Genomic DNA, 17,592 nt, shown 5'->3' on the forward strand with positions numbered 1-17,592 from the left:
TGAAGATTCATCAAAGGGCGCCAAAGTTACTGGCAGAAAAAAAACACTGTCTATACTAAAAATGGTCCTAACTATAGCTACCTAATGACAATATATATACACACACATATATTTTACTGATATTGTCTTGAATAAAATTGACCATGAAGCATCCACTGTTTGGCTACGATACAGTCCCGGACCGGCAGACTCTGATTACGCAGTAGAGTTGTATGCACAATCTGCATTTCTGCCTGGAAATGACACAATACAGAGATGGCATACTGTGGTGGAATAACACCATGAATACAAGCATGCCTCTTCTGTTGCCTCTAAGCAAAATGAGGAGCCAGCTATAGAGCTCAAACTGTTGGCCATAGACTTGGAGATATTTAAACATAAGTCTGCTATGCAACAGATATATAACTATCAACTCAAGCAATGAATATATCATTTTCAACTCATATGTCCACCTGAGTACATGAACTTCGAAAATGGGCAGCAGAAAGAGATCTACCTGAAACAGGATTTGGATACACTAGTGTCAGATTAGAGGAACATTTTAGTGAATCTTTCCTGTGAGGTGAAGTGTGCAGGGGTGTTAAGCATCGACCCAGTCCTGCTACTAATAGAACATCCTGAAATGGGAAGAAGACGAGTGAGGAGAAAACCATATTACCTCTAAAATATGGGGCATATTTGTTAAATAAATCATATGGCACAGCAAGTCACCTTGCTGCATGATAGGGAATGGGCAGGAATGTGCTGTATTTAACATAGTACAGTGCATTCCTGTCTTTTCCCTGCTCTGGTGCGCAATGTGCTGACTAGCACCAGCGCAGCCACCCCTGCACTATGGTGCGAGGGCGCCTCCGTTGTAAGCAGGATTGTTTTTGTGCAGGAAGGGGCATCTTCCTGCACATAAACAATCCTGAGAGGCATTCTCCTCATGCTATTACACATAGAAAGAGGAAGTAATGAGAAGAAATAAAGATATTTCTCCTTTTTACGCCTCACCTGGGAAGGCAAAGCAATTTGACACCTCACCTAGGGAGGCGTAGCAATTTGATGCATTCCCAGATCTACCAATAATGGCAAATCTGGGAATGCACCAAAATCCATGGGTGGATGTGGGGGGAACACCAACAATCCACCCATGGAACCCCTTCCCAGGGCAGAGTAACGCAACGCAGTGATTTGCGCTATGGTGCGTTACCCTAGATTTATCAAGCTAGGCAAGCCATGCAAAGTGTCCTTGACTAGTTGATAAATCCAACTTAACAGTTACCTCGCTCTTCCAAGTGTGACTCAAGTCTTTAATAAATATGCCCCTGTGTGTTTAATTTAGTATCTGAGTTTGGCTACAGAGGCAAGGTGGTAGATGTAAATATTCAAAAAATTTGTACACATGAATTTGCTTGCAATTGATTTCCTCTGAAGAACCTGCTGAAGTAATTGCAAGATGTCATGAAAATGTATCGCCTTAACCTGTGTGTAATCTTTAATGCTACTGTTGCACTGCATACTGTAATGAAAACAAAAATACAATTAGAAGAGGTCTAGTTTTTTTTTTAATCGAATTTTGTTTGTCAACTCTGGATTAAGGAAAGGTCACCTCTCTGTATTTTTGAGGGAACAGAGCCTGCCTTAATGCTAGAATGAGTTTACCACCCATGTAAGCATAGTCTTACTGCACTGACCACGTGTCCAAGCTGTGAAACTGAATTAAAAAAATAAATAAAAATGTAATTGATGTTATAACAATACAAAAGGTCACAAGCACATCAAGGTCACAGTCACTACCACTCTGATAGACAGGTAATATGAGATTAAATATGGAACCAAGGGTGGATCCACAGGACCTCAAACCAAACAACGTTAAGGTAAAGACAGTATCATGGGGCCACATCAACATCTCCCCACCATTTGTTCCATATTTTACCATGTTTAGCAGGATGGGCCCGGCCTCGTACACCGCTTTCTCCTGCTGAGCACACGTGACACGTGATGTTACTGACAGTGGTTAATTTGAAAAATAAGTGTTGGATCCAAGGCTTTCCTCAGAAGCACGCTGCTGGCGCTATTGAATGTGGGCTTGTTGAATATATAAGCTGTGTAGTATTGATTCCCTTAAATACTCTTTAATCCGCCACTAGTCCCTGGCCCTTTATCACACTTTGCAGGCTCCTGCTTTCTCTAGTTGTCACGGTTTTCCCTCTTTCTCTTATTCCTTTTCATCTCTTTTGCTCTGAAATAAAGTGTCATGAGAAAAGTTAAGTGCCAATCCCCAAAAATGAGTGCCAGTGGGACCCACCTACAACCACTGGCTTAAATTAAGCACTATTTTCAGACCAACCTGTTAGATATGGCCCATGTGATCCATTCGAACAGTGGGGCCATGGCAGGAAGCCAGCCATTTTGACACTATTTCTGTAAATCTTCCAAATGCTAGCAGCACCTTTGGTTGGCAGATTGGGAGTGAAGCTTTTTGACAAACACGTACATGGAAATTATTTGGAAAAAATAATTACATCAAAAGAAAGCAATGTCCATACTTTTCTTATATGCATGTGCCAGTTCATTTAACTTTTATTTTTAGCCTTTGCTTTTAAGATGACATCTTAGTTATCTCAGTGAAGGATCAGTGCTTTATAAATCCATACACTAGCATTAAGCAATCACATTATCTTGATATCATAACATCTGGAAAATAGAATAAAATACAATTTGCACTCAGCCCCCTTCAGGTGTCCACAAACATGGATGTCCGCACTTCTAGGTTTTAATCCCTCTCTCGGCTCTCTATCAGGACTTGCTTTTACTTTTTAGGTCTGGTGTAAGCCAAGACCTTTTGATTTTAATAAAATTATATGTATAATATACTTACTGAAAGGGGCTTTCAGCCACCTCTCTTCATCCATTGGTTTGTTGAGTCATTCACATTTTGCTTCCGCCCACTGCAGTATATCCCCTCAGACAATCGGTCAGCCTACGTAAATCACTTGTTACCATCATTTTGAGTGACTTCATTTTGCTCTTTCACAAGGAACGCATCTGCACACAAGGTAGTTCCCTTCAGTGGTGGTGTTTTTGTTGTTACTTTATAATTACTTTAGTGTTGTCTTGGTGTTTACAGCCTGATGTGATAACAATACACTTTTAATGTAAGTACATAATCCCACCTCCTGCTAATGCTGTTGTAAATTTGTTTTGGAGTGCTCTTGTTTAACTGACTGCAGCTCACTTGAACTCTGGATAATGTGCTCTGCTTATCTTGCCAACCATGCCTTTCTCTCTTTCTTTGCTTCCTCCGTTTTCCTGTTGCCTTTTCTTCTCTCTTCTTTCTTTCACCTTCGCTTCTTTTCTTCTTGCCTTCCTTCACTCTTGCCTTCTTTATTTGTCTTTTCTGCCCTTTTTATTTCCATCTTCTTTTTTATTTCCTTCATTCTCTTTTGCCTTGTCGTTTTCTTATTTCTTGACTGACTTCTTTCTTGATTTCTTTCTGCCTGCTTTCTCTTTTGCCCTTTTAATTCCTCCTCTTCTTTTTTTCTTTCCTTCCTTCTTTCTTAACTTCTTGATTTCTACCTTGCTCCTCTGCTGCCTTCCTTTCTTGCGCTTTTCTTTCCTCCTTTCTCAAAAGCAATAGGATGGCAGCCAATGTCAGAGCAATTACCTTTTTTAGGTCTGTGTTAGTCATTTTCATTTGACTTTACTAAAATTATGTTTATAACATTTTTATAGAGGATTTCAGCTAGCTTTCATCCAGTAGTCTGTGGTTGCGTCATTCATACTTTTCTTCCACCCACTCCAGCATGCATCAAGGGGCGATTCGTCAGCCATCTTAAGCTATCTGCTGACTCCACTAAGACTTATGGCATGCTGCCACTTCACAAGGAGCACATCCATGCACAAAGTAGTTCCCTTCAGTGCTAGGGAGTTCTATGGCAATATCTGCTTTTTTGTGCCCAAACAATATATATTTTTTCTTCAATATATATTTTTTTAGATGGATGAGGGCCTGGAACCTTTTTGAACAATAACGTTTTTAAAAAACCATGACAAAACAAGAAGTGCCAAAAGGCTGGCTGCTAATGTCAGGCCAATTAGCTTTGCCAATGCTTGTTCGTAATTAAGTTATGTGTCGCAGTGGAGATTTTTTGCAGCGCTCTGTTTGGTAGGTGAACACCAAGCCCCACCATGCCAAATCTATTGTCTAATACAGTGATCTGATCCCAAAGTCAGGAAGATGTTCACCTTCTCACGGGATGACTTTCCTATATTCTTCAAGAAAGAGTTCCACCAACTGGAGCTCCTTCTGCTTGTCCACTGAGAGACTCTGTGAAAGTCGTATCACATCTAGGGCTGTTATAAGTGACCAGTGGGAAGTCACATGCACTTTGAAGTATACATGAAAGCTTTAGGGAAATAAATAATTAAATCAGCCTGGGCTCCATTTGTATTAGACATTTTTTTGTATTCAGATATTTATTGTTGCTACACAGAGGTGCAGGTAATTAGATCGATGATAACTTACGCATTAAAAAAAACACGAAGAGGAGGTGTCCTGTTCCCTACCTGGGGAGGCACTCTGAGATTGATGGCTATCAAAATTTTCCAGAGGTTTTTTTTTTTTTTTAACATAAGCGGTTAACACCACATAACAAGGAATGTGAAGAGCAGAGTTGTAATAAGGATCTCACGATTGTCCCTGATTCCTAAACAGTGTAGAAGTGAGGTATTAAAATGAATGGGTGATGCCTTTTGAGAACTGGAAGGCAGGATAACCCCAAGTAAAGGTTCTTAGTATGGTGTGTCCTCCATACTGCCTTTTCTTGAGTTCCTTATGACGATTTGAACACACGTGGTTCTGGAAAAATGCATTTGATCACACCCAGGCTTTAACACACTGAGCCCAACCAAAACATCAAAACTAGTGGTCCCATGAAACTAAAGGGCATATTTATGGATTTGTGGTGCAGGGCAGTACAGCAAGTTACCTTGCTGTGCTGCCCTGCATCACAGGGAAAGGGCAGGAATACGGCATATCTGTGGAATATGGTGCGTTCCTGTCCTGTCCCCCCATGCTGGCGATCTTTTGGCAGGCTAGCACCAGCACAGGCACCCTTACACTGTGATATGTGTCTTCATTTTGCCTCCCCTGGGAGGCGTAAGGTTTTGGCGCATCCCCAAGTTGACAAGGTCTTGCAGATCTGGGGGGGTGTCAAAATCCCTGGGTGTTTAGTGGGAACACCCACACAACGTCCATGTAATGCCTCCCTAGCGCAGAGTAAAGCAACGCAGAGATTTGCGCTGCCTTTCCTTATTCCATATTTATGAGACCATTTAAAGCCATGCAAAGTGGCTTTGCCTGGCCTCATAAATATGAGTTAGTGGTTTGTGCCGCATTTGCGTCAAAAAGTGATGCAATGGCAGCGCAAGGATCTCATCAATATGAGCCTAAGTTTGTTCACAGTTTCAGAAGACTTCTCATGTATGCTATGATCTCAAGAGACAGCTACAGGCCATGGTCTCAAGTGAGAGATGCAAGACACCATTTCAATAGACAGCTGACAGCTTCTAACTAAGAACCTGATTTGGAGTTTGGCAAATGGGCTAACCCATCTGCCAAACTCTAAATGAGGCCCAAGTCCTTCAATAGAGAGTTTATTGTCATAGTCTCAGGAGATACTACTAGCCTCATTCTCAAGAGACTGGTGTTAGTTAAGGTTTCAAAGGACAGCTGTTAGTAATGGTCAAAAAAGGTAGTTTCTAGCCGTGGTGTCAAGGTTGTTCATGTCATGGTGTCAAGTCATGGTCTTGAGACAGACTTACAGTAGATGTCTCAAAAGATGACTTGCGGCAACATCTCTAAATAATGCTTTTAGTCCTGTATGGAAAGTGGTTACAAATGTAGATCAGGATGGAGGACTTCAGCCAGGTGGCCCACAACCCATAAAAAATACTCAACATTTAAAGTGTGTCTAAAAACTATTCACTTGTCATTGAGTAGGCTGTATTTTTTAAATAATGTAGTGGTATTTTGAAAAACTTAAACACCTACTATCTGGATTATGAGAAGCCCTCTGTCTTATATGGAGAATATATATGCTTGACCATAAAACTATTATTATTCTTGGTCAGTGTATACGACAGAGAAATGGACTGAAGTCCAACAAGCTCATACGAAGGAAAAGAAAATATATGAATTTATTTTTGGTAAGTGATAGTTGAGTCTGCTCCTTATTCTCCTTAATTGCCTAATTGCCTAGATTTTCAAGAACAAAAATAAACAGAGACACATTCCAACAAATATCTCCGATTCCGAATTCTACAGCTCAAAAGCATTGCTTCCCCGTTCCCACGGGGACTGAAATATTAGTACTTTTAGCGGAACTCATAGCGGACAGGTGGGACTATTGCATCATCATCTTCCTCCTCTTCATCTCTACATAGAACTTCAAAGACCAGGAATTTCAGGTGGGCCGGGATCTCTCTGTGGGTGACAGTTCTCACAATTTCAGTCAACCTAGAGACAGAAAATCAGAGCATGAGTGATGATAGCACACTACTATGGAATGTCATTAAAATGCTTATGGGAACTGACAAAACACTGGTTATTTTGGGTTGTTTAGAGAATTACATGCTGCTACGTGATTAATGGTAACTTAACTGTGATGCTGTACAGGTACGTTATGTGCCTGCAGTTCCTAGTGCCAGGGAGGTATAGACAGAAGAAAACTTAGAGAAGCTGCTGTGCAAGGGAGCACCCCTAATAAAAGTTAAACTAATAGTTTGAGGGAAATCAATAGTTGCTGTTAACAGTTGTTAGTCCAGAAGTAGAAGCCCCAGATTCAAATCCGTTTTACCACATTCATTTTAGAAGTTCACTTTAGTCCCGAGGCAGACTTAGGGGAAGCTTTACAAAGATGTCATGCAACAGCGCAGCAGCATATTATGCTGCACTGAGTTGTGTGTGAGGGACAGAGCAGGAAAGTGCCATATCTATTGAGGTATAGCTGTGTCCTCCTCAAGTCTCCTCCTAGCGATGACATACAATCAGGCTGCCTAGCGGCATGTACACACATCTGCACCATGGTGCAAAGTTGTCTGTGTCGCGTCTAGCGCAGGTTCTATTTTGGAAGGGTACCATTCCAATAGAAAAATAATAAACCTAGACAAACTTTAAAACTTATCCCGCTTTGAATATGTGCTGTACAGTGTAGAAAAAATGCAAAGTCAGAAAAGTGTGGAGAAATAAAAGCATTTTCCCAAGTTAAAGCAAAGCTTAAATTATTTGTGGTCTAAAACCCTCTCTAGTATTGATAGCAGATAGGGATTTGCATTACAAACTATGGGTGGTTACACTGTAACACTCATTGAATATCCCCTTTGATGCAAATTATTGCAAAGCAGCACAAAGCAATTACAATTACTTCCAGGCAACTTTCATGTACAAACAGGTTTTGTGCGGGAACGTTAATTCCAAATAAACATTCTGCATGGGTTTGCATCACTTTTGTGACACAAACCCAGAGCTAAATGTTAGTAATAGTTAATCCGTCCTCGTGTCTTCTATAAAGGCTCTATCTGAAAGAGATATCTATGCAAATGTATATTTCTGATGGATACTCCAAATGGCAGATTCCTCGCCATGTGAACACTCCCCAGGTGTCAGATTGGTTCCCGATACCTTAAAGCAGCATTTTTGTTTGTCAGTAGGTGGCAGTGGTGTGGCTCTTTGCTGACAAACCTTGAAATAACACCCTCTAAAACAACAGGGTTCAAGCCATGCAGGAACTGTCACAAACAATTGTCTGTGTCGGACCATCACAAAGTGTCTCTTTGGTGCCAAGGATCTGAACACAATCTAAAGAACTGTGATGACTGTGCCCATATGACTCCAAAGGCCATATGGGACTGCAAGGCCAACTTTACATTGTCAAACTAAGAGAACACAACCAAAACACAATCCTTCTGATTTTGACACTGCCCTTATCATGCAGGAGGACCTGCACAATTTGTATCTCCATGGTTGGAGATTGAGCAATGGTAGCTGACCTCTTTCAGCCTTCCTCCAGAGGTCATTGATGTCCTTTTGATTGCAAGGAATCTCTATAAAATCCAATGTTTGCCAGCCGATTGGACACATTTGGGGGTTGGTGGGGCACTAATAAGAAGACCTACTACAAGCTGAGTTTTCTGAAGTATGTTGTGTCCCTGGCCCAGGAATGACTTGCTTTGGGCACTGTTAAAGGCTGTGTGTCAGCTCTTTTGGCTTTTTTTGTTGCCGGATCAGCCTTCTTTGTTTAATTCTCCTGTTGAGATCAGATTTTTGAACAACATTTATTTCCAGAAAAGCCCTTTGTGATGCCACTGTGGTTCTTGAACTTAGTTTGCACTTTTTTATGTGCACTCCTTTTGAGCCACTGAACAGTTGTCCATTAAGGATTCTGACCTTGAAAACAGTCTTTCTCATCACCATAACATCAGCTAGGCACGTGAGAGAGCTGCAGGTTCTTTCTATCAACCCACATTATACGACATTCTTTCAGTATAGGTTGGGGTTGTAGACCCCAGCTAAAACTCTACTGAAAGTGGTCACTACATTTCAAGTCAGGCAGACTAACACCCTTACAGCATTCTTTGCCTCACCTCAACCCTCTAAGCAGAATGAGAGACTTCATTATTTGTTTAGACCCTAAGAGGGCATAAAGCTCTTATACTGATGGCACCAAAGACCATTGGGTGAAACATCAGCTCTTTGCTGAGTTCTATGGAGCAAAGAAGGGCAAGGCAGTGCAAAAACGGATCATCTCTCAATTAATTGTTTTTTACATAAGATCTACTACGCACAACTGAAGAAGCTGCCTCCGGAAAGCTTATGGGCTGATTCCACCTGATCTAATGCTGCTGCTACCACTGTGCTAGCATGCAGGGTACCTCTCTTGGACATCTGTCAAGTGGGTATGTGGGCTTCGGTACCTATGTTCACAAAACACTATTGGCTCAACAGTCAGGTCCGTCAAGAGGGGAATTTTGCCCACTTGGTCTTGCAGGACTGTTTGGTCTATATCAGTTCACATACCCACCACCTGGGGGGATACTGTTATGGTATTTATTCATAAAGTGAGTAATATTCAGTTAGAATTATCTATCAGTTAAACAAGTTACTTACCTTCTGTAAAGATATATATGAGCGATACTTTACCTACAGATTCCTCGCTGACCCTCTTACCTTCCCGTTCTGTGAACTGGACTCTTCTCCCATCTAAAAAGATCCCGATCTAGAGATCTGCACACTGGTCATGCCCATCTACCAACAGGCTCTGTGTCTGAAGATGCAGCTAGCCTAACAAAGCCTGCATCGGTGGTGCTTACATGCTCTGCTTGTCACTTCAGGAGTGGAATGATGTTGGCATGGACCCGCGCAATGCCACCTTCCAGCATGCAGGAGCACAGCTTTAAAGTATCTGGATTCAGTCAGACACCTGGGGAATATTCACAGGGTGATGAATCTGAAGCTAGATATAGTATCGACAAGAAAGCTTGTTACCAAAGGTAAGTAACTTGTTTGTCTTAAAAAAGCTTGGTTTCCAATAATCACACAGTCAAAACATCATAACCAATATTCTCTTTGCTCTAGACAAGGATTCACACCAATTCACTACAGATGCTACACAAGAAAACCTTGAATCACCAACAGTGGATTATATGTTACTATGACTACCTTGAGCCGGTCTTATTCATGGGCAAGGCTTTGAACCAAACACTAGAATGAGAACCAAAAGATTAAGGTTAATTACAGGAAGTAGTTTATGGGTGGAGAGAAATGGGAATTGGCTCTCGGGGCAGTACGTACATTTTGACTCTAACAAGTTAGTATGTTCAATACCTAGTTCTGATGCAGAGAAGATAAAGATAGGACATAGTTGAAGGGGGAACAGGGGCGATCCTGGTCCTGACCTCCACACTAGGAGTCATCCAACAAAGGCTGTGGGATGTTACTCAAGTGCTGTCTTCTAAACTATCCTGGTTAACTGGGAAATTGCTAGATACAAATCACAAGTAAACACACCTAGCCCCCTTCTGGAGACTCAGGCCCATTGTGGGCCCTTATCTCAAGAGAGAGGATGATGCAGTGCAATTTCTGTATTGCAATGTAATCATTCTCTCCTGTTGTGGTACCAAAGATAATCAAAGCTTTGAAATCACAAAATGACTTAATGCTAAGGGTCTCACACCTCCTGCCTCATGAATATTTATGATAGATCTTCTGAAGAAATATTATAGACACTGGGATGGAGGTGTGCATGGAGAGCAGACCTCCAGTCTAGCATTTGAAATCACTATGTCCCATGATTGTGACCTTTTATCAGGGTCACTGGAATTACGTGATTCTGTGGCTGCAGCATTCTTGCCATAATTAAGGATTTGCTGCATAATCTATTATCTGCTGCATTGTTTTCAACAAAGAGTTTTTATAAATATTTTTATTTGCATTTTAGTCAAGCATAACAACATGCCCGATTGGGCCACAAAATAGTAACAGCAGTGGAGTGGAATTTTGTTACAGACTTTGCTCGCTAATTTACAACACTGTATCATGACACATTGAGATGGAGTCTCATGCCTCCAGGGAGATTTTTCCTGGATCCCACATTTTTAGCAGTAGTATTTCCATAATGGCGTACACCACCAATTCCCACCTTCCCCTTCTTGTTTATCATAGTAAGCCCTCCAAGATCCCCAAATCTTGAAGAACGTCTGCGGGCATCCTCTGGCTTTATACGTTACTTTTTCTGCCATCATGTAAAGGTCCATCCTTGTCCTCTACTCCCTTATTGTGGGCATCTCAGGGGCTCCCCAGTATCTTGCCACATCTTTCTTGTCTATTGCGAGGCCTAAGTTACTAAAGAGAAGCTTGGATCTAGGCATGTCTATGTCTATAGGTATACCTAGTTGTAAATACTTTGGATCTACAGGGATCTCTACCTCTAGCACTGCCCGCAGTTCTCTCAGTATGGTGGACCAGTAGTTTTGAAAGTGGGGACAGGCCCAGAGGGTATGTAGGTACGTCCCTCTGTCTGTCGCACACCTGACAGTTCGGTGATGAAGCCCTCCCCATTCTAATAATTTGTGCCCTATCATAGTAAATCCTGTGAAGGATTTTGAATTGTATCAATCTTAGTTGGGTTTTGATGGCCACTTCACGTGGCTGCATCAGGGCTGAACCCCAGTCATTGTCGTCCACAGCCCCTAGTTCCCCTTCCAATCTCTCTCTCAGCTTTTTTAGTGTATCTGGAATATTATTGTTAAGGGTTTTGCATGTCCATGATATTGCTTTCTCTTCTATTTGGCCCTGTAATAGTCTCCCTTCCAGAGAGGCATACTCGGTGAGTTCTGTCAGATCCAGATTCTCTGCTTGCAAGGCATGTGCAAGCTGCATTAATTTGTATTGTTGCAAGGGAGTCAGGTGATATTCCCTCCACAGGGTGTCGAATGTCTTGAGTCTGCGGTCTTCATTCAGGTTAGAAATCCCTATCAAGTCCCATGTGCAAATCCTGAAGTTTCCCAGGCTCCCTCATTCGAGAGCCTTCCCATAAAGGGGTTTCTCTTGTGTGTTTTGCATGCCAACCCATCTTTCTATCTGCCTTCCTCCATGCCTCTATAATCAGTTGGATGGGCATCAGTCATCACTGCCTCCCTCTCCCTCTGTAGAAGTAGTATATATGGGAGGAACTTACAAACTGGCTTCTCTCTAGCGTGTATGCAGGGTGACTGCACAGTGAATTTTCCCAATCATTAATTGCGATGAGGTGTGCTCCCCAGTCATAAGCTCAAATGTCTGGGAGGTCTAGCCCTCCCATTAAAGGGGTTGAGTTGGATTATCTGTAGAGATATTCGGGATTGTCTCCCATTCCATAATAATTACCTGAACTCTATCTCTACTCTGTTGAAGATTTCGTCAGTTATACTAAAGTATGTATTTTGAAAGGTGCACAGTAATTTCAGTAGGGTAATCATCTTATACATTGCTGTCCTACCGAACAGCGTTAATGGTAGGTTTTCCCCATCTTGCTACTTCTTTATGGAAGTCTGCCAGGACTCTCCAATTATTCCTGTCAAAGCATCACTCCCGGTCTAATGTCATGCATTCTCATGAGTATTTAAATCCCTCCTGTTCTATATGCAGGTTGCCTGGTAATCCTAGCTGCTCCAGAGTGCCTCCCATCTGGTAGAGGATTGATTTAGACCATTTGATCCTGTATCCGGAGTGACTGCCATATTCTTCAAACCTCCTAAGGACCAATATCGTCTCCCCGGTATGGGTGATATATAAGAGGATGGCATCCGTGTGTTGCGAGATCTTTTCATCCTCTCTCTCTCTTCTCTTCATGCCAGAGGCTCTAGTGCGAGAGTGCACTGTTGCAGCGAGATGGGGCATCCCTGTCTCGTTCCCCTCTCGATGGGAAAGTCCTCGGATGTTTCCCCGTTTACAAGGACTGCCGCTAGTGGGATTGTATATAGCAATGTTATCCACCTCAGGAATTTGGGGCCTGAATCTGAATCTCTCTAGTGTTTTCATCATAAAGGGCCAATGGACCGTGTGTCAAATGCTTCCTCTGTGTCCAAGAATACCAACACATGAGGCTCCTTACTCGTTCGCCCCGCTTCTATCCAATTATGAAGACTGCGGAGGTTAAAGCTCATCGACCTCTTAGGCATAAAGCCTGATTGGTCTTGGTGGATTAAAGAGTTTGTGACTGCTATCAGTCTTGTGGCAAGTATTGTTACAAGGATCTTTGTCTCGATGTTGAGAAGAGAGATCAGATGGTAGAAATTGCATTCTACAAGCGGTTTTCCAGCTTTTGGAATCACCACTATTGTGGCCCTCGAAGGTCTCATGGGAAGGCACTCTTCTCTTTGGCCTCAATTAACATTTTTAGAAGGTATGGGCGTAGGATGTCAGCATTTTTCTTTAAAAGTTCTATGGGAAGCCCATTTTGGTCTGGGAGTCTTTCCCGGTTTCAGTTTGCATATGGCTCCCTTGCCTTCAAATAGGTCTAGTTCCCTTTCAAGTGATGTATGATCCTCATTCGACAGGTGTGGAATCAATACCCCTTCCAAATAGCCATCTATGTGGGATGTATCTAGGGAGGTGTGCATTAGGTAGACCTCTCTATAGGATCTTTCAAACTCATTAGCTACCCCTTGTCGTAGTTGTGCCTTTCATCTCTAGCCCCTTTAATATAGTATACCAGCCAAGCTAATAGTTTCCCTGCCTTGTCTCCTGCATCGTTTAAGCAATGCTGAGTTACAAGCACCTGGGATTTCGCCTCTTTCTGTGCTTGTGCATAGTATTCCTTGTGCAAGAGCATAATCCTGCGCAGGGTGTAGGGATCTGCGTCTGACCCTGGACCCCTTTCAAGTTCAAGCAGCTGTTGTTCCAGGGAATCTATTACTGCTTTTTCCCTTTTCTTCTTGTATGCTATTATGTTCTGTGCCCTGTCTCTGAGTACTGTCTTATATGCTTCTCAGATCGTGCTTTCAGATATGACAGAGTCTTTGTTTTCATTAAAGTATAATTCAGTCTCCACCCTTATCTCCTGTGCTATTCTGTCGTCTTTCAACTTCAAGGCATTCAGTCTCCAACAATGTCTCGCATGCCGTGGTCTAGTTCCATTCGCTATCCAGAGGGATGAGTGGTCTGAGAGTCCTCTTGCTAGATATTCTGCCACATCTATCACCCCTACTTCACCTGCTGGAGCGAGGATGTAGTCAAAGCATGATAATACTTTGTGAGTGCCAGAAAAGTAAGAGTATTGTCTATTCTCTGGGTGGTGGCGGCACCAGAGGTCTGTAATCCCCAGTGATACCACAAAGCTGGCCAGTGGGGGGTCTCTCATATGTATGTGTGTGTACACTAACTGAGCGGTCTTTCTCCTGGCTTATCACATCGCTAAAGTCCCCTGCCCCCCATTAAATGAAGGGACGAATTTGTCTCAAATATGATCTCTCTGTGATCTAGTTTGCTGTATGTTGGCTTTTGAAGTCCGGGTGGGGCATAAACGCTTGCCAATGTCACCTGTTCTCTGCCCGATCTTCCCTTGACAACTTCATAGGTACTGTGAGGGTCCCTCCAGGTTTTTTCTATATTGAATGGAGGTGATCGCCTGGTTAATATGGCCTCCCCAAAAGCCAGCAGTGAAGCTGGCATGCACTAGCAAAGTGTAGGCACCCCGCCTAAAATGTTACAGTGAGAGCCACTCAGGTACGTTTCCTGGAGCAGGACTATATCTGGCTCGTGTCTCTTAATGTATGTCGCTACCAAACCCCATTTCATTTTGTTGCCTAAGCTGTTTACGTTCCAGGACAACACTCTGTGTTGGTGGTTATCGCCTATTATCTGTTTGGACATTAGTTCTATTTATTACGGTGTGGGTGTCCTATTCTTGAAGGCACCAATCCAATCTGTCATTGTGTCATGATCCACTCTGTGCTGCATCCCTCAACTCCCCCCAAATGCAATAAAAACTCGAACATCCAAATCCACCCACCCCACCCGCCATGTTCCTCTGTGAGCATCATGATCCCCCAACATTGTAACTACTTAGAAGTCTGAGAGGTCTAAAGTCCCACCCCCCCACATGGTCTTACCCAACCTGTAACATAATTTAAAATGACAGGAGCCGGCACTCAAGAAAGCAGCAGCTTAGTGGTCAGTGTGGTTGGGACTAACTCGGCTGCTGCTCGTAGAATTGGCATTGCAAGGTGGAGCATCCCCGACACTCTGTGCCCATGGATTGTCTACAATTTGGTGATCTATGTTGGCTCAAGTTAGTCTGATACAATTCCTTCAAGAGGGGGAGCCTCAGGAGCTGCAGACTCTCCCTCCAGGTTGGCTATGGCTGCTGCCAGTGGGTGCAGTGAGTCAAGCATCTCTTCACAGTCTGTTCCTGGTGTTGTCGCATGTTCGAGCCTTCTGCTCCTTCTGGGAAACCCAGGAAGCGCAGGTTGTTTGTCCACGCCCTGTTTTCCACTATCCATACCACTTCTTTGTTGACAGTACAGATTTCCGCCACTTTTTTCCAGAGGGTCTGCAGCACATCTTCTAAATCCGATATGCTAGATTCAGCTGACGTGATCCTCTCTGCCATGTTTCTCTGGTCCTGTCGCAGGAGGGATACGTCAGACCTAACTTTGCACAGTCTCCCACTCTAGAGCTACTCAAGAAGACTGTATTGCTTGCATCAGTGCTGCATTGTCTGATTCTATCTGTGTAGGCAGTGGCTTGGTGTCTTCTACAGGAGGGATGACCACTTGGATCTATTTAGCCAGTTTTCCCCGGCGGTGGGATCGCTGATGTTTCTCACTTGTCGTGGCGTCTTTGTGTTGACCGTCTTCTCAGGAGCAGGCTTAAGTGACTACAGTGATAGTTGCTGGCTTTTGGTGGTCGGACTGTGGCTCCCTCTCCTCGAGTTGTCATTTTTCGGGGTCCCGTGGTAGGGCTATCAGATCCCACTCCTCTGTGTCATCAGGATTCTGCTGACGGCGTCACTTAGTGCCTTGTGGTATGCCTCTCTCCTGGGCCGCCAGAGACGTCTCCTGTTTCCCCGGGTTATCCTACTGATGGCTTGCTCCACCTCCTTGAAGCTGAGGCCTTCACCTGCGCTGCTGTCCCGGGAATCTTACGTGGAGGCAGGGGTTCTGTTAAGTTGCAAATTCGGGACCTTTCTGCTTGTGTGATGCAAAAATCCCATTTCCGACTCGCAAAAAGCGATGCGAGGCGTTACCGACTCGCAAAAATTGCAACCCCATTTTGCGACCCGCAAATAGGAAGTCGCAATTTGCGAGTCGCAAACCATATGCAATTGCAACTCGCAAATTGCGACCAGTCGCAAAAAGCCCAGTTTGCATGTCCCATTTACCACTAACTCAAAGCAGGTGGTAATCATTACCAAAGTATAAAAGGAGACCCAGAAGGCATCTGGGTTACTCAAGATGGCGGAGATATACCTGATAGCAGTGAGGAGGAGAGCCCACGCAGCCCAGCAGTGGAGGAGGAGGAGCCAGAGACAGGAGAAGATTTACAGAACAAGGCAGACTCTTTTTCAGCAAACTGAGGAAGAGATATATGACAAATACCGACTTAGCAGCGCAGCCATACTAGAATTAATTGATTTACTAAAACCACAGCTAGAACGCCAGACGCTGCGCGGCTGCGTCATCCCTACGCATGTGCAAGTGCTATGCTCACTGCACCTCTTGGCCTCGGGGAGCTATCAGGGGGTCATTGCTGTGGCAGGTGGGGTATCTCAAAGTGCACTATCAAGGTTCCTCAGGGCATTCCTAGATGCCATACTCACACACATGTCTCACTTCATATACCTACCCAGGAATGAGGCAGAAATTAACCGCACCAAATTGGAATTTTACCGGATTGCCAACTTTCCCCATGTCATAGGGTGTGTAGATGGGACACATATTCAAATATGCCCCCCTGCTAACCTGGAATATCTGTTCCGCAACAGAAAGTGTACCCACTCACTGAATATTCAGGTTGTTTGTGACGCTCATTATGTCATCACTGACATTGTCGCAACATTTCCAGGGAGTACCCATGACTCATACATTTTTAGGCACAGTGGGATACACCAACGCCTGGAACGTGGGGAGTTTGGAGACGGATACCTCCTAGGTAGAGCTGCATACACCTCGTAGACATACACACAGATCAATGTGCACACCAACCAGGACTTTCTAACAGTGTAATGTTTGTGCCCAACACGTGACAGTGCATATGCACTACGGCCATGGATAATGACTCCGTTCTTAACACCCAGCAATGCTTCCGAGAGGCGATACAACAGTGCACATAAGAGGACCAGGAACCTGATTGAACGCACCTTCGGATTGCTGAAAGCAAGGTTCAGATGCCTCCACCGCAGTGGAGGTGCCCTCCAGTATACCCCCATTACAGCATTCAAAATTGTTGTCGCATGCGCCATCCTGCACAATATTGCCACCCGACGTGGGCTTCCTCTCACCCCTCTCACCCTGATTCTGAGGATGAAGAGCAGGAGCAACCACATCGCCATCATGGGGATCGGAGCATCGCAAATCAAGGCAGCCTGAGACGGCAACACATCGCAACACAATACTTTGGAAGGTACGTGTCAAATTCAAACATATCCACCTATTGACCAAAAACTCCATTTGTTAAGTGGAACCAAAAAACTATTTAATATGTGCAGAAATTGAACTATTTACAATGACAAACTGTTCATGTACTTCAAAAAGCCAACCATGCATGGGGCACATTGCCGTCATGTGCCCCAACATCAGGGACAGGGTTTAGTCTATGACCTACGGCGGCCTCTGCCAGCCTGGCTGGTCCCAGGTTGTTCTGCAGTGCTCTGCCTGGTACTCCCACTCCGGAGCACCCTAGTGTCAATGGAAGAGACACTGCTCACAGTGGAGCCCTCTTCGCTGTCCTGGGGGGTGTCCCCTGTACCCCTGGACACATGCCGTGCCTCCATTAAATCGATCACATGTGTGATCCGGCCCAGGCCTCTTGCCACATCCCCTGCAAAGTGGCCCATTTCCACTTGG

General features: G+C 43.8%; 1 protein-coding gene across 4 annotated transcripts in view; it reads right to left on the reverse strand.

The window, feature by feature from the left end:
- Nucleotides 1–3,418: 3,418 nt before the first annotated feature.
- Nucleotides 3,419–17,592, reverse strand: part of UBA7 (ubiquitin like modifier activating enzyme 7) — a 912,980-nt gene continuing 898,806 nt past the window's right edge. For all 4 annotated transcript variants that reach the window (XM_069206847.1, XM_069206846.1, XM_069206844.1 and 1 more), the window contains one exon: nucleotides 3,419–6,505. In XM_069206847.1, coding sequence (XP_069062948.1) covers nucleotides 6,364–6,505 — 142 coding nt within the window. In that variant the 3' untranslated portion in view covers nucleotides 3,419–6,363. The remainder of the gene's footprint in view (nucleotides 6,506–17,592) is intronic.

The sequence above is a fragment of the Pleurodeles waltl genome, chromosome 9 (assembly GCF_031143425.1).
Source record: "Pleurodeles waltl isolate 20211129_DDA chromosome 9, aPleWal1.hap1.20221129, whole genome shotgun sequence".
Taxonomy (NCBI): Eukaryota; Metazoa; Chordata; class Amphibia; order Caudata; family Salamandridae; genus Pleurodeles; species Pleurodeles waltl.